Source organism: Hyperoodon ampullatus (assembly GCF_949752795.1).
Source record: "Hyperoodon ampullatus genome assembly, chromosome: 19".
In the NCBI taxonomy this organism is placed as follows: domain Eukaryota; kingdom Metazoa; phylum Chordata; class Mammalia; order Artiodactyla; family Ziphiidae; genus Hyperoodon; species Hyperoodon ampullatus.
The window spans coordinates 13,236,488-13,263,485 of NC_136932.1; the positions used below are offsets into that span (position 1 = coordinate 13,236,488).

General features: G+C 52.9%; 1 protein-coding gene across 1 annotated transcript in view; it reads right to left on the reverse strand.

Annotated features, from left to right (window-relative positions):
• TBCD (tubulin folding cofactor D) overlaps window positions 1-26,998 on the reverse strand; it is a gene marked incomplete at its 5' end in the record, with an annotated part of 177,289 nt that overhangs the window by 18,362 nt on the left and 131,929 nt on the right. Inside the window, 10 exons of the mRNA XM_079724650.1 lie at window positions 1,883-2,023; window positions 2,730-2,821; window positions 4,026-4,144; window positions 6,557-6,629; window positions 8,358-8,434; window positions 9,362-9,424; window positions 17,454-17,485; window positions 23,738-23,760; window positions 25,101-25,161; window positions 26,464-26,581. Of these exons, the coding sequence (XP_079580776.1) occupies window positions 1,883-2,023; window positions 2,730-2,821; window positions 4,026-4,144; window positions 6,557-6,629; window positions 8,358-8,434; window positions 9,362-9,424; window positions 17,454-17,485; window positions 23,738-23,760; window positions 25,101-25,161; window positions 26,464-26,581 (799 nt within the window). The remainder of the gene's footprint in view (window positions 1-1,882; window positions 2,024-2,729; window positions 2,822-4,025; window positions 4,145-6,556; window positions 6,630-8,357; window positions 8,435-9,361; window positions 9,425-17,453; window positions 17,486-23,737; window positions 23,761-25,100; window positions 25,162-26,463; window positions 26,582-26,998) is intronic.

Sequence of the window (26,998 nt, forward strand, 5' to 3'; positions counted from 1 at the left end):
TTATGTTCTGCATGCTCTGGGGGCAGCCACGGTGGCAACTGTAACACCAATGAAAACCCACTGCCCTTCTGGCTTGAACTGTGCAACCAGGGTCAGAGAGTAAAGGGCTCCCCTTAAAGGGGCCTGAGAAGGGGCCCCCACGTTCACAGAGGACCACCACCCACAACACCACCACGCAGGCAGCACAGCAGAACCTGAGTGGCCGCCCGTATAGGGTGAGGCAGAGACCACGGCGCTGTACTCAAAGCGGGCCCACTGCCTGCTGCGAGGCCACCAGCACCCTCTGGGAGGATGAAGCAGAACCAGAGCGTCCTCAGCAGAACCCTACCAGTGTCCAGGAGCCACTCTAGAGCCACATGCCATGCAAAGAACCAGGAAGAGTGGCTCAGTGTCCAGGGCAGACATGTGAGCCCTGGCTGTGGTCAGAGCATCTTCACCTGCACAGACCCTAAAAGGCACGGCTGCCACGGCCTCGTCCCACCAAGGACAGGGCAACAAAGGGCTCAGGTGGCCGTGCTGGGGCCTCCCTGAGGACATGGGCCCGGGGAGGTGCCGTGGCCCCCTTGAGAGCCCCCATGCTCCCACCGTCTGGGAGGACCCCGGGGTTCTGGATATGCTGTGCAGACACGTGCACAGTCCTCAGGCCCCCACGGGAGCCGTGCCCCAAATGCCATCTCAGGACAGAAGAAGGAAAGGAAAGCATCGGGTGAGATAAGGCAACACTCCTGGTGGATGAAGAGGCAGGAGAAGCCAGCAGACACAGAGAAGGGGGAAGAACCCAACCAGGAATGTTACTAATGAAAATACAAGACGAAATTAAAGCTACTTTTCGCATCGTTGTAATAAACAAGTAAACCACTTCCTCTCAATGTCAGCGACACCTCACCGGGTTCTCGGCCAACGTGAGCCCCTCGTCAAAAGGCGTGTTTACAGGGGGGTCTTGAAGGAGAGAATGTGAATAAAAACACTTAGAAGAGGTTCCAACATAAGCTGTAGGAGAACCTCTCAGCTTCTCCAAAACAGCAACTTGGTCTCTTATTTCTAGTAAACAGAAAGGTACTTTTGAAACCTTGGAAAGGAAATACAAGCGAATCCAGGCAGGGATCCGAGCACAGAGGCGTGAGCTTCTTCCCCGTGCTCGGCTGACAATGACACAGGCCTCCTTCAGGTCAACAAGCAACTGAAGGGCTCCTCCCAAGACTGAAATCTGTGCACCTCAAGTCTTATCCCCAGTCTGGCAGGAGCCAAGATGATGACAGGATCCCTGGAGAAGCCAGGTGCTCCCTACTCCCCTTCCCCAAAATGGTTTCAGATGCTTCCTGCTTTGAGCAGTTGTGTGGGGGCTTTGCGTGAACTTTATTAAGTAAAACTGGAGAGCAGACAACTGGGGCTTAGACGAGGGAGACACAACAATGTTTGTATTTTATGAAGTTAATTTTTTTTTTTTCAGTGAAGAGCAGGACAGGGACTTCCCTGGCGGTCCAGTGGTTAAGAACCCACCTTCCAATGCAGGGGACACAGGTTCGATCCCTGGTCAAGGAACTAAGATCCCACATGCCGCGGGGCAACTAAGCCCGCACGCTGCAAGTACTGAGCATGAGAGCCACAACTAGAGAGAAGCCCACGCTGCAACAAAAGATCCCACATGCTGCAACTAAGACCCAACGCAGCCGAAAAATAAAATAAATAAATAAATATTTTTTTTTTAAAAAAAAGAGGAGGATGCACACACAAGAGCACAAGAGACTGGGACAGAAACCTCGGCTGCCCTGGGAATAAAGGGTCCAGGCTGGGGCCAGGGCAGCAGCACGAACGCCCCATCTCTGGCCTCGGCGGGACATTCTGAGAGGAGCAGGGGATGAGGATAGCGCGTCCGCCTCACCATGCTCCCACGTCCCCGCGGCTGTCGGTGGTGTAATCGCTCAGGCAGCCCAGCAACGTGCAGTAAACCTGGGCAACGTCCTCCCTGCACACAACCTCGTCTGGAGTCCCTTCTGATTGCACACCGACAGTCTGGCAAATCCTGAAATTAAAAACATGGGAAACATAGCTAATGTCTGCGAATCCCATGCAGGCTCTCCTGTCTCTCTCATCATTTTGGCCTGACGTGTCTTTCCTGACAGGATGACCTCTGAACAGACCCATAACTCGGAGTCAGACTCAGAATCCCCAAGTTCCTCCCGCACTGACGTAATGTTGTGAGTGACGCTCTTCTCCAAACCACATTTCTAGTGTCTACAGTTTCAGGGTGCACGGGGTGGATGGGTAGGGGGGTCTGTGGCTGGTCCCACCATCCTGCAGAAGGGGCTCCGCCCGGGCTCGTGGGGAGAGAAAGGGCGGCCCCTCCCGACGTGTGCGTGTGTGACTAGCGTCAGCGTTCCCTCCACATGTGCCACTCCCCGTCCTGGGGGCCGCGGTCTCGAGTGGAAAGCTCAGCCCCAGTCCCTGAGCAGGTCCAGTGTCCCCAAAGCACAGAGATAAGCATGCTATGGGTTTAATATTCATTATAATTATGACAAAACTGTAACGATCCTCTATGAGTTGAAATGTTCTTGGACAATCCTCTGAAGAGAGAAGAAACTAGAAAATAAAAAATAACATTTGCCTCAAAGTAGATTCAGCCCCCAAGACTGGGCTTCTCACACAAACTGCCGTGAACGTCCCTTCGTGCTCGGTCGCTGGCTTCCTAGAGAACAGCGACTTTGGGGAGGAAAACCTGCAGGGCTCACCTAGCGATTGCCTTCAAAGCATCCCGCCTGGACTCAGCAAAGCTCACGTCCTCGGGAGAAATGTGGGTAACAGCCCTCAAGCCTGCTAGAATCTGAAAAGCAATGACAAGTCATCAACAGAACTGTCAGCCTCAAGATGAATGTACTTTTCATGCAAGTGGAGACCTGGCCTGGTGCCCTGCTGCTCCCAGAATGCAGCACAGCGCGGCCGGTGGCCGTCCGAGTGGGCCACGCGCCCCGAAGAACACACGGTGCGGGGAGAGGGGGTTGCCTCCAACCCTTCCCACTGCTGGGCTCCCACCCCCACCCCACCCCCTGGCGCCCAGGCGGCCTCTGCAGATCTGCCTCCTCCTCCGGGGCAAGACCCTGCACTCGCGGCCAGCATCCCCTTCTGCCCCCGGCTTGGAGCTGAAGCACAGGGCACACAAAGCACCTGGCTTCTCCCATCTCCACCAGTTACTTCTCCAAGGGGCAGTTCAGTTCTAAAAGCCACATGTTTCAAATAGATAAGCCCCAGAGCAGGCTTTGGATGGTCTGTCCCCACTCTCGGTATGTAAGTTGGTCTAGTGCCTCAGATCCTAAGGTGTCCCGGGCAGGGACAGGTGATACAGGTGAGGGGCATGTGTGTGCCAGGCACTTGGCAGCAGCGACATCTGGGAGGTGGGCTGGCAGGACCATGACTGATGTCTGAGTTAAAGGAGAGGGGAGCATCAGCATAGGAGGTCGGTGGGCTGAGGCCAGCCGGGTCTCCAGGGTCCGACTCTGGCACCCACTCTCCCAGAGCTCAGGACCCAAGTCGGGGTGTCAGGAGAGCTGATGGATCACCCCTGAAAGGAGGCAGGCCAAGGATGGTGGAGCTCAAGGGAGAACCCCCCTGCCCCCAGCCATGCCAGAAACACAGGGGCCAGTGCTGCGGAGAAAGGGCAGCTCCCTAGGGAGGAGCCCTGGGGTGGGAGACCCGGCGCCCTTTACCACGGCCACAGGGGAGGCCAGCATTTCCAGACAAGGCTGGAGACGTTCGTTCTTAACGCAGAAAACACTGGGTGATGCACCACAGACAAGTAAAGGCCAGGTGTGTTTCCACGGAGGCCGCAGCTCCCTACCCAGCCTGGGAGTCAGCCATCCTGAGTCTCCTTCAGGGGAGAACGTTAACCGGGCTCTCAAAGACCACTTGCTGCCCGCCGTGCTCCCATCCCCTTTCTTGTACACACACGTGCTGGCTTTCAGGAATTCCTTCCGCCCACAAACCCCGCTTGGGTCTCACACGACACCCCGCCACGCTCAGGCCAGACTCACCTGCCGGAGCCGGCCCTTCAGGACAAAGGCCGGCAGGGCGCCCAAGGCCAGGGCGAAGCCACAGCGAGCCATCTCCTCGGGGCTCTGAAGTTCGGCGAGATACTGCTTTACCAGCTCCTCTGAAAAAAGATGGAACCAGAAGGTGACCACTGTTGTCCATTATCCACAAGACACACTCTTCACATAAGTTCCAGAACACAAGCAAACAGTGCTGAAGGAAGAAGGGAGGAGCTACTGAGGCTCCTAAAGTAAATGTATTTTCAAAGTGGTGTAAATCAAAACAGATTGAAGAAAAGAGTACTTATTGGGTGGTTTTAAGGTTTTCGTAAGCATTTTAATACATGATTTCACTCCTGGGAAAATAAAAGCCAAGACAGTTTTAACAGTAGTCAACAGAGTCAAATTTTCGTTTTTTATTCACTGAGAACACAAATGCCTTCCTCAGAAATGAGGATACTTCCTCAAAGACTGAGAGCAAACGTGGTTCCAAGCTGGACCCCCAGGGCTCAGCGCTCGGACACAGCAGGGGTGCAGGGACTGCTCTGCACAGGACACCCAAGGCTGGTTGGGCAGAAACAGGCAGAGCAGTCAGCCAGGCTGAGTGAGAGCACAGGGCGGGGAAAACAGACCTTCCCACACGAGAAAAAGCCCGTCATGGGAACTGCAAGGGTACCTGGAACAGAGGTTGTGAGAGGGCGAAATGGGAAAGGGGACCCTCAAAGTCCAGGGTGTGATTCAAGAATTCTAGGAAGTGAAGTGGAAAAACCACATCTGTTCTCTGAAAATGCAGCTCAGAAAGTCAAGAAAGGCCAGACACCCTTACTCTATTACCGACCACAACCGAAGAGATTCTTGTTATCACTGCTTACATTTCAACGAAGCATGACTTCTGTAATGTAAATGTGAAAACCTTACATCCTCATATATTAGGATAAGAAAAAAAAACCGGAACTCCACTTGTACGTACACTAAGGTGGTATCTTTGGTGGAACTTAAAACAACACACTTCGGCAGCAGCTGAAAATCCTTCTCTACAGCTCACTTGAGTTTTAACAATAACATGTTAATTTCAGAATGTCCTTTGTTTTTATAGTCAGAGTGACATGGCATGTGACCCTTTTCTTAGGCAAAAAGTAAAATATGACTTGATCATCCCAATTTAATATAAAGTAACATTACATTAGTCCCTCAATATCCAAGGGGGACTGGTTCCAGAACCCCCCAAGGAAAACAAAATCCACAGATGCTCAAGTCTCTTTTATAAAATGGTGCAGTGTTTGCATATAACCCACGCACACTTCCCATACGCTTTAAATCATCTTTGGTGATGTGTGATACTTAACACAATGCCAGTGCTGTGTCAATCGCTGTAAATATAATGTCAATGTTATGCAAATAGGTGCCTACACAGAAAATTCAAATTTTACTTTTTGGAACTTTCTGGATGTGGAACCCGCAGATACAGAAGACCAACTGTGCATTCTGTCTCTTTATGTAAAATTGCCTACAGCAAAGGAACACAGTGTAACATCATTAACTTGGAAAGTCTGTCAGAAGATCAAATTACAAAATATTTTCTTATTTTTGAAAAAATTCACAGAAAGTAGATTTAGACTATTGCACTCATGATTCTTCTACACTTACGATAATTTCTAAAGTGTTTTACTTTTGAAGTAACTGTAGTGCATGTTCTATAAAATGGTATAAAGGAAAGCTATGGGGCCACATAACATGTGAATATGAAGCTTCTTCATACAAAACTAACACTCTTGAACTAGACCCTACAAACAGGACCATGTGATGTGTGAGATAAACTCCAGCTTAGAGGTGGTTCTGGAAAACCCAACTGATGCAATGACGTGTAGTGAGGCAGCTACACCAACACTGCTCCCGTGAAGAGGAAAAGAGCAAAAGTATTAACACATGAAGGAGGACACTTGCTGGAAAAGCACTGCCATGGGTCATACAAAAATTCTAAAACACACTACAGTGAAACAGAAAAGTCAACGAAGTAATCACTAAGTGAACAGACTCCAAGGAGAAAGCATGAAATCAGGAGGATGTGGCAGGACAGCAGAAGCAGACGACTCTGAGCTGACAGAGCCTGGGAAACGAGTGTGGAAAACAGTCACCCGACAATGAAGGACGGGCACCAAGGGACGGGGGTGGAAGAGCGGCCTCCACAGAGACAGGGAGCTCCACCATGGTAACGGGAGCCTCCAAAGCACAAAACGGTGGAAAGCTGACTTAAAAACAGAATTTAAGCAAACATTGCTGAAGTAAGTAAGGGTTGATTCTACACGTAAAGTGGTAACAGCCAGGAAAGTGGACCCCATGTGGCCTGCAGAGAGCCCCTCTGGGCGCCAGGCAAGGGTGGGATGGGCTGAGGAGGAGGGGGTGTCTCCACGGCCTGGAGCCCACTCTCCCCCGCACCCCCCAGGCCCCATCCACAGTGCAGCGGGAGGGGCACCCAAGCACCACTCACCACCCCAGCTGCGGAGGATGCGGGCCGAGGGCAGGCGCCCACTCACCCTGTGCAGTGGAGTCCGCCTCCCCAGAGTGGTACTCGGTGCAGAGGGCGGCCAGGGCCGACACAGCCGCCTCCTGAAACGAAGCAGATGTGAGTGAGCGGCAGGCTCCCGGCCCAGGAGCAGCCGGGCAGCCCTGCAATCAGGCCAGTGACTCGGTTTGAAAGACCCAGAGGCTGAATGATGTCATCCTTTCCAGTACATCTGCTGGTCATCAGTCACATACGGTCGTAACTTTAATATTCTCTGCAACTAATACACTGAAGAGAAAACGATTATTTCCTCCATACAATGCAAATTCCATGTCTTCCAATGTGAACAGGTAACAATAAGACGTGGCATTTTATTCTTTCCCAGCAGAAGTAATGAAGGAAAAGTGTGGTAAACACCCAGAAGCAACGTGGCAAGGCCCCCAGGCGGGCCATGTACAGACCTCGTTTGGAGAGGAGTTGGGGTCCATGGGTGCTGGGAACAGGAGGGGCTGCACGAGGAGGAAGGGCCAACCTGAGGGTGGGGCAGTGAGAGGGACAAAGCGCAGGTGCGGGGCTCACACCGCACGCAGGACCCTCGGCCCCTCTTGTCGCCTCCACGGTCACTCACCTAAGCCTTTCTCGATCGTACAGACAGTGAGGGGCAAATGCTGGGTTCGTGTGCTCTTCCTGCTGCTCCCCCAAACCAGGGAGCCCCGGCAGAGGTGCTGGGGGAGGGATGTCCTCATACAAATCAGAGGAGCAGACCAAACCATGATCACGGCTGGTATGAATCAACTACGAATATGTTTTAAAATGGAAATTCTAAGGCACTGATTGTGAAGAACTCAAATTCAACTAGTAAAACTGTACCTGGGTTCTACAGAATGATAAAGTTACTTTAAAAAAGGGAGGGGGGGGCCTCCCTGGTGGCGCAGTGGTTGGGAGTCCGCCTGCCGGTGCAGGGGATACGGGTTCGTGCCCCGGTCTGGGAGGATCCCATGTGCCGCGGAGCGGCTGGGCCCGTGAGCCATGGCCGCTGGGCCTGCGCGTCCGGAGCCTGTGCTCCGCGGCGGGAGAGGCCACGGCAGTGAGAGGCCCGCGTGCCGCGGGAGAAAAAAAAAAAAAAAAAAAAAAAAAAAAAAAAAAAAAAGGGAGGGGGGCTGAAGATTTGTTCTATTAACCCAGCAGAAATGCTGAGACACACAGGAGGCTGGAGAACTGTAGGGAGACCAATATGTACCTTCACTCCTTCATCCTCAATATCAAAGCCTATTCATTATCAATACCCAAGACTGTTATCTCTGCAAGGGGTTAGGGGTTGCAGTGCTGCTAGCCCAAAGTTCACCTGTCCTGGGGCAGGACAGTAGTGGCCACTGGGACGGGGACACACACACACACACACACACACACACACACACACACACACACACACTCTTGCTCGCTCGAAATAACTAACGCTGACGTGCTGACATGATTCTGGATGCAGTTTGCTCATCAGTACATGAGCATCACGAACAGAGCTTCCAACCCTAAAATTCTACAACTCAATAGGACATAGAGTGTATAGGGAAAATGTTTGTAAGGTAAATATAATAAAGCCAGAAACAGTAATAAAAAATTAAAATATTTTGGTAAATAATGGCTGCATTAGTTTTCTTGATCATAAATTACAAAGACAGTATCATCCAGAATTCCAAAGGTAATTATGGCATTTATCAATCATGTTGGTCTATAAAAGGGAATCATAATGCACGCAGCCCTTTGAAACAAACACTAAAATAAGTAATTATTTCTACACAGTGCAACAGCCAGAAAGCCCTTGCTCCCCACACCTTTATCCGTTGTCGAGAGTGACTTGAAATGAGGTGAAGGTTTCTCAAGGTGTCGTTTATCAGCCACTGCCAACCATCTGTCAAAGAGACAAATTCATTCAGTCGGTAAAGAACATTTGTATGAAATTAAAAACAACAACACACAGATCTTCTTCTACCTCTCAAGTCAAAGTAGATGGTGACCTTTGAGAGGAACCTGGAGGAAACCTAAGGTACACGTTCTCCAGATCTAACAAAATTCTAAAGGCCCTCACCCTCTCCACCTGAAGGGGGAAAGTCGTCCTTCCGCTGTTGAAATGTGAAAACTCTCATGTGGGCAAGTTTTTGTTCTTTTATCACACCTTCAGGTTTCAGGTGGTCTTTTCCTGTACCTCTCCCCCGAACAATCCCTCCAGACCCCCACCAATAAAAACCCAAACATTCAATTCAGTTAGATCCAATACTTGGAAACAAACACTGTATCTATTCAATTTTTTTTTAAGTTACAGAACTTCTGAGGCTGCAGACCAAAGAGCCAGGACAGCCCAGCAGTGGAGGTGACCCCGAGGCTTTTCTTACTGCCTCTCTGTGGCCAGGTGCCATGGAATGTGGAGAGGCTCCCAGACCCGCACAGGGGCCTGGCCGCCACCCCCAGGGAGAGCCGTGGCAACTGCTGGCCCTCCCCTAGTCCTGAGAGAGTGTCCCTCAGGCTTGCACCATCCATCTGGGAGAGGAACAGCCGAGAATGCCAGGTGCTGGGCATGGCTGTGACAGGCAGAGCCCCAGTCAGCAGCTCTGAGGAAGGAGCTTGACCCCTTGGAAGAGAGGGGAGAGTCTCTGTTTTTGTGGGGAGAGTGGTAGATGCTCACTGTTTACAATGGGTTCTTATAGCAACTTCAAAACAAGGATTCTAACAGGATGGAACTTTCCCATCCACCCTAACAGGTTGGTCTTCACTTTTTAAGCTGAAGTAGTTCTGGAAGAAAAGGCCACTATGTGAATCACTGGAGAAGACAGGCACTTACCGATCACAGCGTCACCTCTGAAGGGCATTTTGGAAAGGGACAAGTTTTCTATTAAAAGGCACACTAGGAAGAAAAAGGATGAACACAATGTCACTTCCCCATAAGTGCCCATCACAGCACCTACCCTGCTGCACCTGAGCCCAGAGCAGCAACACCAACCCGCCTCCCCACACCCCCTCCCCATGCCTTGGTGCTGGTGTCTGGAAGCAAGCCCCCAGAATGGCCTCAGCACAGACCTGGCCCAGGCTCAGGGGCAGCTCCAAGACCCACGAGGAGCAGCATCAAGCGGGTGCCCTCAGGGAGCCCCACACAGTCGAGGGAGTGCTATATGGAGGCTGTAGGTTTGACCCCCATCCGAATCCCCAAGGATGACTCAATGCAGAGGACTTGGCTGCTGGGCCATCGACACCCACAGGTTACCAGCTGTGGCTGAACAGCAGGCACCTGCCCAGTGAGGACCACAGAGAAGCAGGTTCTCCTGGGGCACGGGGGCTCCAAAGACAAAGGAGATGCCCCGGTCTCAGGTCAGCACCAGGGTCAGGACGGGGTCAGAGGAGGTAACATTTATCATCCCCATAGGGTGGTCCCCAGATGAGCTGCGGTATTCAAAGCTCTGGTAAATTCCCCACCTCTGTGAATAATGTAGTGTCTGTGTTTATAACTGAACTACCACGTCTGTGGGTGGGAACATGGCCAGTATAGCTACTGACTGGCCACGACTGCAAGGATGCCTGAGCTTCCGTCTGGTGGCCACACCGTGATGGTCCCGCCACCAAGGGGGCTCCACCATGGGGACCACTGCAGTGACCTGACCTGCCCGACGCACCGCCTGGCACCCGCCGACACCTGCCGACAGGCCATGTGCCCCAGCCCATCGTGACCACACAACTCCTCACGCGGCCCACTCACGACACAAGAGGGCAGCCTCTGCACTCCCACCTTTGTCACTAAAATAGAAACAGCATAGTGGTTTCTTCCTACTGAGTAAGTAACTTGCATTTGCTGAAAAAAATCTAACACTACAGAAAAATAAAATAGAAAACTACCATTGACATTGTGGGGGCCATGCATTTTGGGGGTCCCCCCATGGACCCTCACAGGCTGAGAGGGCACAGGCACACCTCCCTGTCGGCTCTGTGCCCCCACTCCTTCTTTGCCACCGAGCTCCCACCTGACCCTGAGACTAAGCTGAGCTGGAGCATGGCTCCTGCACCTCCCTCCATGCTCAGAGGGTCACAGACCACCGACACCCCACACGGCCAGGTTGGGCTGGGTGACGCTGCAGCAACAAAGCCTCAAGCTCAGCGTCCACGGCAACAAAGGCTCCCCCTGTTCATGCTGTACATCTGTCACGCATCAACAGGGGTGCCCGTCACTGTCACCCAGGGACCCCAGTGACAGGTGGCGGCCGCCATCTGAAATGCTGCTAGGCTAGTGAGGAAGCCAGCTCTGCAGAGTCTGTGTGAGCATGGAAGGCTCCCAACAGAGTGGCACCATCCCTCCTCCTCACAGCTCCTGATCACACCATCTGTGACCACAAACGTGGCCCTGCCCAGCACGAAGGGGCCCGGGGGCCAGAGGCGGGAGGTTCCAGCAGAATCAGGACGGACACAGGCCCTCGCACACGGTTCCCGCCGCCAAACTGCTCTTTCTCAAACAACATAACCAACCGCTGGAGAGCCCACGCTCTTTAGTAGACAGGTAACATCCCACACTATGGCTGTGAAACAATTTATTCAGTATTTCCTGACGGGCTAAGCTCTCCTTCCAGTTTTCGTCACTTCAAACAAGGTGGCCACACACATCCCTGTCGGCACACAGACTGTCTGCCCATCAGGTTGCCCATCACCCTTACACGTTTTTTGGGTGCAGAGTCCCAGGAGTGGCCCTGCAGGGCAGAAGACTGCACATTTCTAATCACAAGAGACACTGCCCACAGCAGCCTGAAAAGACCGTAACAAGGCACACTCCAGAGCGAGAACCCCATCGGCAGCAGGGCCACCAAGCCCTGATGTAGCCAACGTGACCGAGGAGACACCTCCTCCTCGTGGAGCTAATCAGCATCTCCCCAGCGACCAGACGAGGCTGGGCACCCGTCACCAACTCAGAGCCCACCTGGGTCTATGCTCAGGTGAAGTGTCCACTTACCTGCGTGGCCCAATTCTCAGCTGGATTGCTTATCTTCTATTGGCAATTTTAAAAGTCTTTGCAGCCTATAAATAACAACTTCACCTTTCAACTGCTATACGTGTATTACCTCTAAATCTATGTTTTGTCTACTAATTTTATACATGGTCTATTCCGCCATACGAAAGCTTTTAATATTCATTTAAACAAACTATTTTCTGTTGCTCTTTTCTAGCTGCAGAACTACTGTTAATTCTGTTAGGTGGTTATGTGCCAAGAGCCAAAAACAAAACGAAACAAATTTAAAAAACAAAAAAAGTGTTTACCAGTTAGAACTAACCAGTACAGTTTTGCTACAACACAGTGTCTGCATCTGCTTTATAATTCTGGGGTTGGGACTGGTAGGAATATGCTGAGGGAACAGATAAAACAAGAGGAGCAAGTATTGATGCTCACTGAAGCTGGGGGCCTGATACATGGGACCCATTACTCTATTTCTCTTTGCTTTGTGTAGATTTGAAAACTTCCAAATTAGGAAGTTTTTTTAAGGACCAACGTGATCCTCTAATGTCTCCTAAAATTTCTTTAAAGTTTTTTAAATTATATTTTTTATACTGAAATTTTTAGTTAATCAGTTAAGTTTCTGTTAATCAGAAGTTTAGTTTTGTATATGTGTGCGGTAGGGACACAGTTTTGTTTTCTTCCACGTGGCCCCTTGTGACATCATCATCCACTCAATAAACTGCCCTCTTCACCGAGGTTGGAAACACGTCTTCTTTGTCACAGATCAAATCCCATATATGCTTTACTTCCGATTCTCTCTTCTATTTTGCCAATCTATTCGCCTGCTCCTAAGAAATGCCATTCTGCTTTGAACAGAGCAGTTCACAGGACATCTTAAGGACTGGAGAATCCAAGCCTCATTATTATTAAAAATAATTTTCTTGGATATTCTCCCTGCATATGAACTTTAAATGTACTTTATCAAGTTAAAAAAAAAAAGAAAAAAACAGCACAAGAAGATGTTCAGCATCACCACCCGTTAAGAAAATGAAATTTAACCCACAATGAAATATCACCGCAAGCCTACTAGGACCGCCAAGGTTAAAAACAGTGACAATACCGAGTGCTGGTGACAATGTGGAGAAACTGGAACTCTCTCACACATCGCTGGTGGGAATGTAAAATGGTGCAGACACTCTGGAAAGAGTCTGGCAGTCTCTCACAAAAGGAAACATATACTTAACCATATGACTCAGCAGTGAAACTCTTGGGCATTTATCCCCAAGAAATGAAAAGTTATGTTCACACAAAAACCTGTATGCAAACGTTCTTGGCAGCCTTACTCACAGTAGCAAACGCTGGAATCAGCCCAAATGTCCTTTCATGGGCAAAGGGTTAAAACAAACTCTGATGCAACCAGACAAGGAGGCAAGAAAGACAACCTATGAGCCCATGAACTGTCTGCATGGGTCTCAGGGCCATTATGCTTATGGATGAAGTCAGCCTCCAAAAGGGGACACCATGAGACTCCATCTACACAACGTGCTCGAAATGGCAAAGTACAGGGGCGAGCACAGATCAGTGGCTGCCCGGGGGACAGGGAGGCCACGCCAGGGGCAGTCCTGCACCCCCACCGGTGCTGGCTGGACTCCTGTGAGCGCAGCTGCAGAAACCCGGACGCACGTGAAAGCTGCTGAAAGCCGAGTGGGGTCTTTTGTCTGTTTAGCGGGGAGGACGCCAACGTTGACTTCACGGCTTTGACGTGATACCCTAAGATGCTGTCACCGGGGGAGGCTGGTGAAAGCAGCAAAGAGCTCTATGTACCGACTTTGTAACTTCTTGTGAGTTGACAATTATTTCAAAATAAAAGGTTAAAAAAACGAACACACTAGGTAATACAGACCACCCCACAGCTAAGACGTTTTTAAAACACTGGACAAAATTAAAATCAAGTGCTCGGAGTCACTGCTGAGCCAGCAAGGGAGGGAAGGCCCAGCGAGGAGAGCAGCTTCTCCTTGACCTGTATCGGGGGCCCCGGAGGACGCACTACAATCCAGGAAGACGACCACGGCGTCTAGGAGCCTCAAAGGGTTGGTGGTGGTACAAACCTGGGAGTCCAGGGCTTCTAAGGGGTTTTGAATCCAAAGAACCACACCCTAGAAGTAAGTGTAAAGTGTGGGTCAGCTCGCTGAAGCCCAGCACTGAATCCCCCACGTCTGGCCAGAAGCAAAGGTAAGGCTCTCTGGGAGAAGAGATGTTTCTAGGCCTCAAAGTACTGCTGTAATTTTTCATACCCAACATCCAGGCCTTTACAAACAGAACCACAGAAGGACAAGATGACGGCATTTTTAGAGACAGATTATAAACTGTGCTTATCATGTTCAAAGAGGTGAAAGAAATGACTGAAAACCATGACAAGGATACAGAAAATATGAAAGATAAACAGAAATTATGAAAGACAGACACACAAGAATTAAGAATTCAACAGATGGGTTCAACAGCCAATGAGACACAGCTGAGGATGTGCGGGGAGTGGCCACTCAGCCTCAAATCTTCCCAGCGCCGTCCCCAAGAAGTAACGAGAGGTGGCTAGTCCCTGATCCTCCCCTTCCGTCTGTCTGCCGGGCTGGTGGCACACTCTGGGAAGCACGCGGCAGCGGCCCAGGAACAGCTCAGGAGTGCACATCCTTTCCGGCACTCACTCCCTGTCCTAAGAAGGCAGTTCTCCCGAGCTCTGACGGTGTTTGTAGCGGGTGGCAGGGCGACGCAGCCACAGCAGTCACTCTGCAGCCGTGAGCAGCTCACCCAGCTGGCATGGGAGGCTACATGCAACATGACCCCAACTTCCTGAGACATGAACTGATAAGGAAGGAACAACCACCTTGAAGGAATCCCTGAAACAGTGGCTGTCCCCAGCTGCTGGGATGACGGGTGATCTTTTTATTTCCTCTTCACTGTGAGCAATGGTTTCTGTGCAAAGTCACTGCTTCAACACAAAAAGAGACGCCCTGCACCCCACCCCAGGCCAGCCAAGCCCCTAAACCCAGAAACGGTTTGCAGATCACGAGCTGTCGATGACAGGCAGGGGAGCGACTCAGAGTCTGAGTGTCAGCCAGCAGAAACCAGCTCATCCTTCCAGAGTCCATGCCCCAAGCGATACCCGTCAAACCCATGAGAACACTGAGCTGACATGGAGGAAACGAACCTCCCAGCAGAGAAGTCCCCGAGGGCAGGCAGGAGGCGAGAGATGCGGGCCTCAGGCGGGTCCCTCCGGGTCGGGTCGGTGTAGTGGCCAGAACACCAAGAGGTCAGCTGGCCCCATGCACCAGGCTCGGGCCTTCCCGTCCACTCGCGCCCCAGACCTCAGCAAGGCGTGCATGTGGTCGGGGGCTCACACGGGGGTTCCTGCACAGAGTCACCAGCAGTCCATCCGTAAACAAGGCGAGGCCCCTCAGATCCTTGAGACTGGCCAGTTCCACTAGGAATCATCTCGGGAACTGGAATCAGGCTTTCCTAGTGCCGTTTTGTGGACTGTCTATGTCTGTGCTTCCCTCCTCACATTCATAAAGAGAATCACCAAAAGCAAACTACATCCCTTGAAGACGCCTTAGGGAAGCCTGTGCCTTACTCGACAGTAATGAACCGGGACACGAGGCCCTGCAGGCCTCGTCCAGAATCGAGCATCTGGACCGCTTTTAGAAGGGACCTCTGTTCAGCTCCCCTCCCACTGCCTCCCGTCCCAGTTCCTGCCTCCACACCCGAGGTGGCCTTGGCTCTGACATCTGTGGGTCCAGGAGGGCAGCCCCAGGTATCTCTGCTCACAACCTGGGCAGTGCACAGTGAGTCCGCAAGCTCATTGACTCAGCCAACCCCTGCTCTCCTGAGACATCTGGCTTCCCGTGAAGTCGTTCCGGCTTCGTTTCCCCTTCTCGCTGAGGGGCCCCGTCGTCTGCGCCGCTGGGGTCACCCTGCATCCCTGGCTTGCCCCTCGAAGGTGTGTGCACCCCCACAAAGACCCACACACGTGGCCCTGGTCGGGCCTCTTGTGCTCTGGACCCAGCAGCACCACTCCTGTCTGCCGTCAAGTCGCAAATACCGGTCGGTCCCCAGTGGCAGAGACAAGGAGCCTATGCATGGTGGACTGGCCTGTTAATGACACTGCTTCTCACGCTGCTCCTAGGAGCCCAGGACTTCTTCCCACATTCAGGTGGGAATGCATCTCCTATGTGGTCTGACTCAGACATGTGGAGCAGTCCTGGGCAGACACTGCGCTGCCAGGCCACGGTACGGTCAGGAGCTCTGTGACAGCTGTGGCTGGGGGAGACCCTGCCCACACGCCCTCACTGCACCCTTGGCTCCCGTGCTCGGTCCTACCCAGGCCTCACCCCACACACACCCTGCCCCCTGCCAAAGGAACTACCTGGCCACCCAGAGGCCCAGCACTCTCCAGCTTGCCGGCCACTCTGAACCCCAACACCCTCCCACCGGCCAGGGCCATCCCTTCCCCCGGGACTCCACTCGCCATGCCACCACTCCTCCTTGGATGGAGGTGTGACGTGCCAGACCTTCATGAAGTCACCATGGCCACTGGGCCCTGAATATGCACAGGCTGGGCACGAAGATCAGAGCAGGAGCTCCGGGTGGTGGGGGCCGTGGGGAGGGCCTTGCAGCTGGGTTGCAGCAAAGCCTGGCCAGGCACCGCCTTCCTGGCCTGCAGACCAGCCAAGGTCTGAGTACAGGGAGTGTCCGGAAGCTCAGCAAGGCTGTCTCTGCAGCGCTTCCAAGGATCTGCACACTACCTCTCCTCCTAATAAAACTGAGAACCCCAGTCAAGCAAGGACCGGGGCAGAAGAAGAAAGCCAGCAGCTCTTTGTGAGGAAGAGGATTTGGGACAACTGAGAGCAGCAAGGGGCCCTGTAACCCCCTTCCCAGGGGCAAGTGGCTACTGGCAGACATGAACTCTTGGAGGGACAGAGGGGACAGCCAGGGGCGCACGGGAAGAAGATCAAAAGGAACCGTGGGAATTGGCAGGGTGGAATGTTCCAGAAGGGGACAAGGGTCCCAGGACGGAAACAAACAACCACATGCACCCAAGGGTCCAGAAGATAAGGCCAGGGGACCACACCGAGCGCGCCAGAGCTCAGGCTGATCCCAACAAATGACTTCAGCCTGGCGGGACGGGGGCAGGCAGGCGCAGTTAGGACTGCAGACGCTGCCCCACCCGCCCTCTGGCGTGCCGACCAGCCCGCGTCCCTGGCCAAGCAGACGTGTTCTGTGGTCGCCCCCTGCAACCCCAGAATGCTGAAGGCACGTCTGTCACATCGACACCAACTGACCCCCACCCGCCCTCCCCCTCCCTGGGTGAGGGGCTCTCCTGGACCCTGGCCCACCATGGGGCCAGGACTGACCCGGCGCCTGATTAAGCACGGAGTCCTGGGTTTTCTAGTAGGTTTAGCTGAAAAGGCTTCAAGAAATCTAGATATTTACATGCTGGCATCTCTTGAGTTCCCTGCAAACATTTAAATATAATCTTAAGAACTGTTCCTTGCTCTACAGTTACATTTAAATATTGTACTGAAGAGGGAAAGATGGCAACATTCGACAGCCCTAACTTTATCATCCCCTTCTCACCCATCCCACCCCAGCCGCCAGCAGCCCCATGGCTGCTAAAATATATCAAAACCCACAGAAGCTGAAAATTAGAGCCTCGAGTGAACACACACAGGAGAAGCAGTGGGCTGGGCAGGCAGCCCCGGGGTTACCGTGTGCAGGCCAGGTACACCACCACGGTAATTCTGGCCAGAAAACCACCCCGCCACTTGTCACTGCAAAGGGGCCCGTCAGGGAACTTCCCAGTGTTGAAAGCAATGAAGTAAATGCCCTTAGGACTTTTTGTCTTCCCTCAATGGTGGGAAAAAAGGGCCACAACCCAAAATCTGCAGCCTCCGTGGCTCAGACCTACCTGCGTGTCTCATGAGTTCTCCTCCCAGACCCCTGAAAAGTAATGAAAACATTCAAGGTTAAATCTCCTGTTACACAAAACAACATAAAATACCCTCACCAAGAAACAAATGTAACTTCAGGCTCCAAAAAGTATTATGATGTTAAATAGTTGCATTTGTTCTTGGAAGTATGAACTACTTTTTATGAAAATATGTGCTGTGACCACCGTCTAGATGATTTTCAGTTTTTACTGGAGACTCTAATCACTGGTACTAATCACATCACACAATCACATATAACAAACCCCAAACACTGTTCAACTCTTACTTTGTAACAACTAAAGGAACTTAGGGCACTAGAAAGATATCATCATCCAGCGGGACTGGGGAGAGGAAACGCTGCCCGTCTGGACCCTGACTGACCCCGGATGCTGACAACGGGAAACTGGTGGACGTGAATCCAAGAAACACTCCAGGGAGAAGGTAGGAAATTTATGAGACTGCCTCCTGGCCCAGGTAGAGGAACAGGATTCGAGTTTGCCCTCCTGCCTTAAATAAATAGAAAACTGGATGAAATAAACAAAGGTTCAGATGCCGGAAAACAGAGGTCTTGGGAGGAGAGAGGGAGCAGCTAAGTCCCAGAGCCCAAGGCACAGTAGTGAAGCCCAGCGGAGCTGCCTGTCCTGCGGAGTCAAGAGGCGGAGCTGGAAGGTGGGGAGGCCGAGGCGGCTGAAATCTGAGGGGCTGGGGAGCAGCCCAGACAGCGCTGACCTCGAGCTACACGTGTGAGAGAAGAAACTACCTGAGCCTGAGAGGAGAGAAATGCTCCTAAGGAGAAGGCAGGGCACTTGCAGGAACCCATACGGGCGGGAGGAAGCCCCCATGAGCCAGAGCACAGGCCTGGTCACGCACGAGGCGTCAGCAGAACCCTCAGAAGGGCCACCTCGGCAGCTGGTCAGACTGTTCTGGCCCCGTCAGGCCTTCAGAACAGGGCTTGAAAGGATTCAAGCGATCCCACCAACCAAACACCACCAGAAAGCAGCAGCCGGTGCCCAGCGACAAAAATACTACAAAGCCTGGCACCCAACAGAACTACCAGGAAAACAGGACCCACAGCTCCAAGAAAACCAGTCCACACAACCAGACCCAGAAGCACCCAAGACGACGGAATGAACTCGCGGGGTCAGAACAGCCCTTAGCTTCTGCACATGTCCAAGGAGAGGAGGAGAGAGACTGAGGCATGAGGAAGACATGGATGGAACCGCAAGAAAGAAAAAACAAAGATCTGAAAATAAAAACTGCACTGAATGCAATCAGTGAAGACAGGAACAGAAAGCAAAATACTAGAAACAAAGAGGTTTAAAAAGATATTGCTCAAAGACTAAGTGAATCATGTGAAAATGACAGAGGAGTTCATTTAAACAGGCTCCTGTGGGTCAAATACGGGACAGCTTGAGCAACAGAAAGAATAACAATGATGTTCCTGGATTACAACGCACTGGGGGGCGGGGAGGACCCGTGAGTCTATAGTGATACATTAGAAAGAGAGCGCAGGGTGGGAGTGGCGAGGGACGCTGCTCTCGCCAGACAAATCGGAAAACGAATGAGGGAATCAGCCAGGCACCCTCTGGCAGGCCGCAGAGCGACGACTGATTCAGGCCAGGCAGGCAGGCACTGGACACCAGGGATCCACACATCTCGAAGCCACCCCCTCAGGTCAGCCGCTAGCTGCCAGGGGACACACCTCACTCACGGGCACATCGGACCTTCTGGAGGTCATCCCTGAACCCAGAGATCAACTCAGCATCTCTACTAGGGGACAACTGCACTGGCACAGCCCCTTCACAGGCAACACCAGGGTCCACGCCAGCCATGCCAGCCACGCCAGCCATGCCATGGGTAAGCCAGGTCCAACCATCAGGGAACAACCCAGCAAACCCACAATGTGGAATGTTACACAACACAACCGGCCTGAACTCTTAAAAAGAGACTGTATCATGAAAAACAAAAACGGAGGGGACTGAATAACACCAAACATGGTACATGAACTTGAGCAGGTTCCTAGTTCAAAGGGGAAAGGCTACGGGGAGCATTTGAAGATGACCTGAAGGAACCTGCGCTCACAAGTCACTGAGGTCACACCGACTCTCCTGGGTGTGGTGGGGACACTGGTTGTACATGGTGACACAGGACAAAGTCTCTGCTCTTCCCTGATGCTTTCTCAAGTTTTAAAGAGGAAGCAACATGCCCGCAAGTTTCTTTCCATAAAGAGAAATGATACACATATAAAGAGAGAGAGACACACACACACTAGCTGAGATAAAACAAGCAGTCAAAATGTTATTAATAATGGGGGAAAGGTGAACAAGTATTCACTGCACTATTTTATTTAGACCCATAATCCCTCAAGCTAAAATGCTGGGGGTTAGAGAAAATCAGTCCTTGCTATGCCCTCTCCCAGGAAGACTTCCGAGCACAGTCTGCCAAAGAGAACACAGTTCCCAACGTCATCCAGATCGCTGAGAAAGCCACGGGAGGCCCCAAAGAGACCAAGGGGACCGGGCATCCCTGCGGCCGCACGGCCACGGCTCCCAGGACACCGGGCGGCCTCCCAAGGGCTGACTGCTTCACTCACAGAGGGGCAGGAGCACACCCTCCAGGGGACCAGAGCGTGGGGCTGGTGCAAGTCCCACATGCACCTCACATGTCCCTCCAAGATCAAGACCCATCTCCCTCGACTTCGTGAGCTGCCATCTTCATTTACCCACAGTTCACATTTCTTTAAGATTAAGACTTTCACGCTTCTGTTCTGCAAATGAAGGCCTGTCACCACTCCTGCAGGAGGGCCTGACACTGCCAGGTGACATGCAGAGACTGGGAGGCGGCTATCACAAGCAATGAGGCTGCCATGAACTCAAGTGTCACAAGAAATTCAATGAGGGCTCCCCAGGGCACTCCAGGCCTGCGGACGGGAAGCACTTGCTGGGTTTGAGAGTTCATGCATTTCCAGCGAGACAGGAGCACCAGGCGGCCTGGCCGGGAGTCCTCACCCTCCTGCCCCTCCCAACAGGGAATTTTCCTTCCAACCTGCTGGACACAGCGAGTGCTCAGAGCTCTCACTGCACACAGAGGTCCTCCCAGCACAATCCCACACGGCCAGCCAGCACTGACCACCCCAGGGTGTCACGGGGCAGCCCCATCAGCTTGTCAGAACCTACAGGATGCTCTGATCCTTTTGCCGGTGCAGAGGGACACATGGGACACACGGCTCTAGCACTAGGCAGACCTAAGGGGTCCCTTCAAGGACAGAGGATTTATTTCCACAGCCAAGGCCGCTTCCTGGAGGTGAGGGCCAAGGAAGGATGGGTCTGGCGCTTTGTCCCAGATGTGGGAGGTCACTTCCCAGCCCCTAGAAGGTTCTGCCTGACAGGATCCTCTGTTTACCTGGGCCGGGGGCCCTGCTGGAAGGTCTACGCTGGTGCCATCTATGGTGAGGCCTCAGGTTACAGGGAATCAGCTCAACCCAGTGGAAACCCTGGACACCAAGGCCCGGAGGCAGGGGGAGGTGGGGGTGGTGGAGACCCTCCGTGGGTGGCAATAGCTGTGCATGTGTCACGAGTGGCCACAGGGAGGATTCAGCATGACTCCATAGGGAAGGGACCCAGGAAGCTGGTGCCTGGTCTATCCTGGACTCTGTCCTGCAGGCCTTTTATGTTGCTGATTTTAATCTGTATCCTTTTGCTGCAATAAGCCATAACCACAAGCATAATGGCTCTGCTGAGTTCTCAGTCCTTCCACCAGCAAGCCACTGAGCCTGAAGGTGGTCTTGGGGACCCCCAAACTCACAATAAGAAAATAGTCCAAGGAAATAATGGGGCTAAGCTGGATCTACAAGGTCAGAAGGACTGGACGCCTCACATTCAAGCCCCGGCAAGAGCCTTCTGGCCTGGTCCTGTGGGGCCATGTGACCCCCTCCTTCTGTGGTCACTGCCAGGGCCTCTGGCCAAGACCTGTGTGAGAGTCACACTTCGTGAACAAACACTGCTGAGGCACCCAGGCCCGTCCCACCCAGAGGGCCCCTGTTGCACCAGAGGCCACGTGCATTATCTTCCTACACTGGCCTCACTGAATGGGGTTATTTTCTATTTATTTTTGAGATTTATCACTAGAAAAGAAAATTCAAAGGCAAAGAGCAGATGTGCATTTGGAATTTATAAGATGCTAACGGATTTCATCAGAAGCCTTCAGCTCCAAAGAAAGCCGCACACAACATAAGCACAATGGCCCTGGGGTGGTCGGTGGCCCTCCGCACACAGCTCACTGCCTGCCTCATCCCTGGTTAGTCCCGTGGAGTTCAAGCCATTTCACCAGAAACAAATGAACATGTTTTTTTTTTTTTTTTTTTTTTTTTTGCGGTATGCGGGCCTCTCACTGTTGTGGCCTCTCCCGTTGCGGAGCACAGGCTCCGGACGCGCAGGCTCAGCGGCCATGGCTCACGGGCCTAGCCGCTCCGCAGCATGTGGGATCTTCCCAGACCGGGGCACGAACCCATGTCCCCTGCATCGGCAGGCGGATTCTCAACCACTGCGCCACCAGGGAAGCCCTGAACATGTTTTTATGTAAGGGGAAGTGAGTCGCTCCTTTCTTTCTGTTAAAACAGATGAAAAGCAGCAGCATCAGTGGAACAGCCAAGAGCAGCCCACGGGCCTCCCCATGGGAACCCCCTCCAGGCCTCCATCCAGGACGCAGGAACCGGGAGGCAGAGCCACGCCCATTGGTTCAGGTCTACACCAGGCTCCACCCACCCAGGAGGAGCCTCACTCAGCAGAGTTTATCACCTGCAGGATGCCCCTAAGGGAAGGACAGTTAAACGGGGAACAGACACCACCAAAAAGCCCTGAGACCTCGGCCCGTCTCCACACCGACCACGTAGGCCACAGAGGCCACGGAGGGTCCTGACACAGACGCGGCCCGCATCCTGGAGGCGCTGCAGGATGCGGAGGAGCCGCTTGCACCTACGCGCCCACTTGGTCGCAAGGGGGTCCGAGAGGTGGCCAGGTCTGACCATCAGTGAGCAACCTGAACACGGGCAGACTCGTCCCGAAAAGGGATTCTGAAGTAAGGCAGGGGACGCAGACTTAAAGAAGATCAAGTTTAAATTATAAGCACTGACTGAGATCAGATCCAAATCAGCAGAGGGTGACGTCAGCTAACTGTGAGGTCACCTAAGCAACCTCTGAGAGAAGCCCCCGTGTGGCCCCAGCCACCCTGGGCGGGGAGGTCACAGCAGACCCTGGGCTGCCAGGAAAGCTGGAGGCAGGGAGAGCGGCCAAAATGAGAACACGTCAAACAAGAACAGGCTGACGTCCACTGCCCTGCACCGTTTTACATTAAAACACAAGAAAAATGAGATGCAAGCCACAGTCTGGGAGAAAATTCTGGCAAATCACCTGTCTACAAAGAGCTCGCGTCCAGAACATGACAAGAGTGCTGACAGCTTGGTAAGAAGACTACAGAGCATGAGATTTTTTTTATGAGCAAAAGATCTGAACAGTCACTTCACAGAAGAGGGAGAACAGCCAGTCCACACAGGAGGTGTCAAGGTCACCAGGCCCCAGGTATGCAAACTAAAGTGGTGATGAGCTACCCCACACCCAAGGATCAGCCCCCGCTTAAGGCTGCCCACACCCAGCACTGACGGGGACCCCTGAGACACACTGCACCACATGACCCAGCAACACGTCCACACCAAGACTCGTACGCCAATGTTCACAGAAGCTTTATCCCGAAGAAGCCAAAAGCTGGAACAACCCAGACGCCCATCACCTGGTGAGCGGATAAACACACCGAGCACACACGCCACCGACCACCACACAGCAGTACAAAAGAACACACCGCTGTATGCCGACCACACGGTGAATCTCAGAAACAGCACGCTCGGTGACAAAGACCAGACCCCAAGGCTCCACAGAATGGTTCTATCCACATGACATTCAGAGGGCAGACCACAGCCACCAGGGTGGAGAGGACCCACTGCAAAGGGCAGAAGGCAGATCCAGGCGGTGCCGCTGCTGCAGCGGGACTGTCCACAGCCACCAGCCCCGTCAGACTCCACAGTCAAATGAGCAAGCTTCTCACCACGTCGTCAGTGAAGCTCAGAATCCAACCAGGCCTTTCATGGCTCTTCACCCCCTCAAATAGGATAAGCACAGACAACTTGGCCAGGACCACTCGGGAGACACCCGTGACTAGGGGCCCAATATTTTCTACACAAAACATAAAACTTCAGGTGTGTAAAGCTTACCTGTATAACTGACGATCATAAAGCTAAAAATAAAGAATTGAAAGTTACTTAGTTATTTAAATTACTAGGATTTAAAAAATAACACAGCAGGTATATAACAAGCATCAAAAGGATAACAAAAAGAAACACACAGGTGGGCGTTTCCCAGGAGCGGCTGATGGAGCCCCTCCACTCTTCAAGAGCACCTCACTAACAAGCCCCTCCTCCCTCACTAAGACCCACTGTGCATTACCACATTTAATCCTCACAACAGCCCAGATCCCTCCTTCCCTCACCTGGAAGAGAAACCAAGGGTCAGAGAGGGGAGGAAGAGTGTTGCCAGCCAGTGAGGGGGGCCTGGATACCCGGACCTGCCCCCGCCGACGGCCCCTCAGGCAGTAAACTAACTCTAACGGTCCTTCTCCTTGCCAGGAACTCAGAGAAGCAATTCACAGCATCACCACTAACTACCATCCCAGCCACCACTCACTGAAAGTTCATGCTGTGCCAGCACCTCCACTCAACTCTCCGAACGCATTCTTTAATTCTCACAGAAACTCAAGCAAGTAGGTTCCACTATTACCCAGGCTCTACAGAAAAAGGAAACCGAGGACGGGGGACGGTCCCCGCACTGAACCGCCTCCTGCGTCACATGGCGTCAGCCCGGCTTGACAGTGTCAGGTGAGCACCAGACTCCACTCTAAAGGTGAGAAATGCACCTAAACAGATGGTACGGTTTTGCCAGAATGGAAAAGAAAGTTAACAGTACCAACGGGCTGAGGAGGGAAAGACGTCAAAACGGTGAATTATTACATGAAGAGCTAAATCTTAAAGGAAACAAAACTCTACTCTGAACGACAAACGGTAAAGCCGTTTAACATCTCAAGAGTGACTTCCAGGTTATCCTATAACATTAAGACCTACAGTTCATACTTCACCAATTTTGACTCACAGAAGCCGTTGAGAATCTCAAAAACCCAGAAAAAAGCACACACCTCCTCCCCAGAGAAGTGCATACACAAACCCTGGGTGTGACTTCAGACTCGGGGTTCCCCACCGTGGAGGCACAGCTGGGGGTGCAAGGCCTTCGTGCTTGTTCTGTGTGCCACTGCACAGCCGCCCTTGCGTGAGGACACGCCCCGAGCGAGGAGGGTGGCCAGGCTGCACAGCAGGACTAGATGAAAGGCGGGTGTTCTGCAATGTCCAGCGGAGGACACCTGGCCACACAGAAGAGCCCGAGCTCACCCCAAGGGTTTACACCACAGCCCCAGGACTGACCCTCAGGGCTTCACCTGGGGCTGAGGAGCAGGGAGGGCTTGGGGGCAGGCAGGCCCCAGGTACCAGGAGACCTAGAAGAGGGGCGCCCCAGGGGCTGCACACTGACCTGTTGGTGGATCTGCTTCAGGCCCTGCACGGTCTTCTCGTCTAGGAAGTCCGAGACAGGCCTGCGGGAGTTCAAACACAACGTGTGAGGTCCTGGGACAGTGTCAGGGAGACACGCATGCAGGCCTGGTGGCCCGCCAGCTCCCAGCCCACAAGCACCTGCAGGGGCATCCCTGAAGGTACATCCACTCAAGGGGGCAGATGGAAGACCTTCTCAGTCAGCGGTTAGCAGACAATAGAGACAGGGCTGTGATGAGGTGCCTGCTTGAGAGCGGGGACCCCATGTTTGGGAAGCATCTGCGGCCCCGGGACGGGGAGCAGCCCAGCTCCCAAGTGCCCCGTGACTTGCTTTGGAAAAGAGTACAGTGGCTGAGGCTGCGGTCAGGGCCCTGCAGCCAGCAGCCTCACTGCCGCCCTGGACAGGCCTGCTCGGCACCCAGAAACCTGGATCTCGGGAGGGCTCTCCCCATTCCCTAACTGCCCAGACTGTCTGCACAAACCACATGGCTTATGCTGAAACCTGATTTCTTCTGGGAGTCTGGGATTTGGGTTCATGGCATGTAGAGAACCCACACGACCAGCCCCCAAAAAACCCCCAGGGGCCGGTCTCTCTGGCCTTCCCTGGGGGGAAACGTGTTGTCACACGCACTGCCAGGGGATTAGGTGAGTCCTGCACAGCTGCACCAGGAGAGGATTCCATAAATACCAGGTCCTTGGCCAAGCCCACAGGTGCCACTTCACCCCCTCACAGATGTCATTCAAACGGACTGTGGGAGAGAAGCAGGGTCAACTCAGACCTGCTATCACTGTGTCCCCAGGAAATCACCTCGAAGGACAGGAAGCCACTTAAAATACAGTTTTCCCCAAGCTGGAGTCCAAGAACCACAGCACAGACATCACAGTGTGCTGTGAGCTTTTGCCTTTGAGGAAAAGTCAGTTGGAAAGTCAAGTAGGAAGACGAAGCAGCTGCTTCACAAAACATTCTCAACATTCGGACCTTCTCAGCAACCCCACGCTGCGTGTCTACTGTTATTTATACTAACTGAGCCAGCAGAAAAGGCTCCTGGTAGACACTTTTAAATTTATATTCTCTGGTATTTAAATTATTGAAAGTGATAAATGAACAAAGAATACTGAATATACGAGCTACTCAACACAAACTCTGAAAACGTGTCTTTGCTTTTACAATCTGTTTACCTCAGAAAGAGCGAGGTGACAGGAGAAGCCCAGAGAGGTGGGGTCCCCCAGAGAGGACAGGGGGCCACTGACAGATGTTGTCAGGAGCACAGGGCCCCTGGAGACCATGCCGCCGGCACAAAGGAAGGGGCGCGTGGACAGGGCCCCAGCTGTGACCCAGCTCCTACCTGCCCTGTTGCACGGCCAGTGTGTACAGGCTGTGGGTGACCTCTGCGCAGGCGAGCACAGCCCCGTGCCGAGTGTGTAGGTCTGGACTCTGTGTCATCGACAGCAGACGCGGGAAAACTGCAAAGGACACATGGGAGATGCACACAGGGTGACAGACGCGAGGGTTCAGGATCCAGGGGAGAAACAAACCCACTCAGTTCTCTCTGTCAGGATCATGATCTCACAACCAAGGCTAAACTAAAGTCTCTGACATGCCAGACTTCGTCAGCGGACACAAGGGCAGCGAGCAGGAATGTGAACGAGGATGACACTTGCCCCCAAACAGCACATGCTCTTCAGGGCTCCGGACACAGGGTGGTGACCCAGGGTGAGAACAGACAGCAGGGAAGAAGGAAAACAGACTGTTTTCCAGGTCTTTCCTGCTGTTCAGGGGCTGCCGGGGCTCTGCCTGGGGGGCAGGGAGGACAGAGGCCGGGCTGCAGGACCTACAGCCAACACACGGTGCCTCAGCCTGGAGCCTGCCCTCTCCTGGTC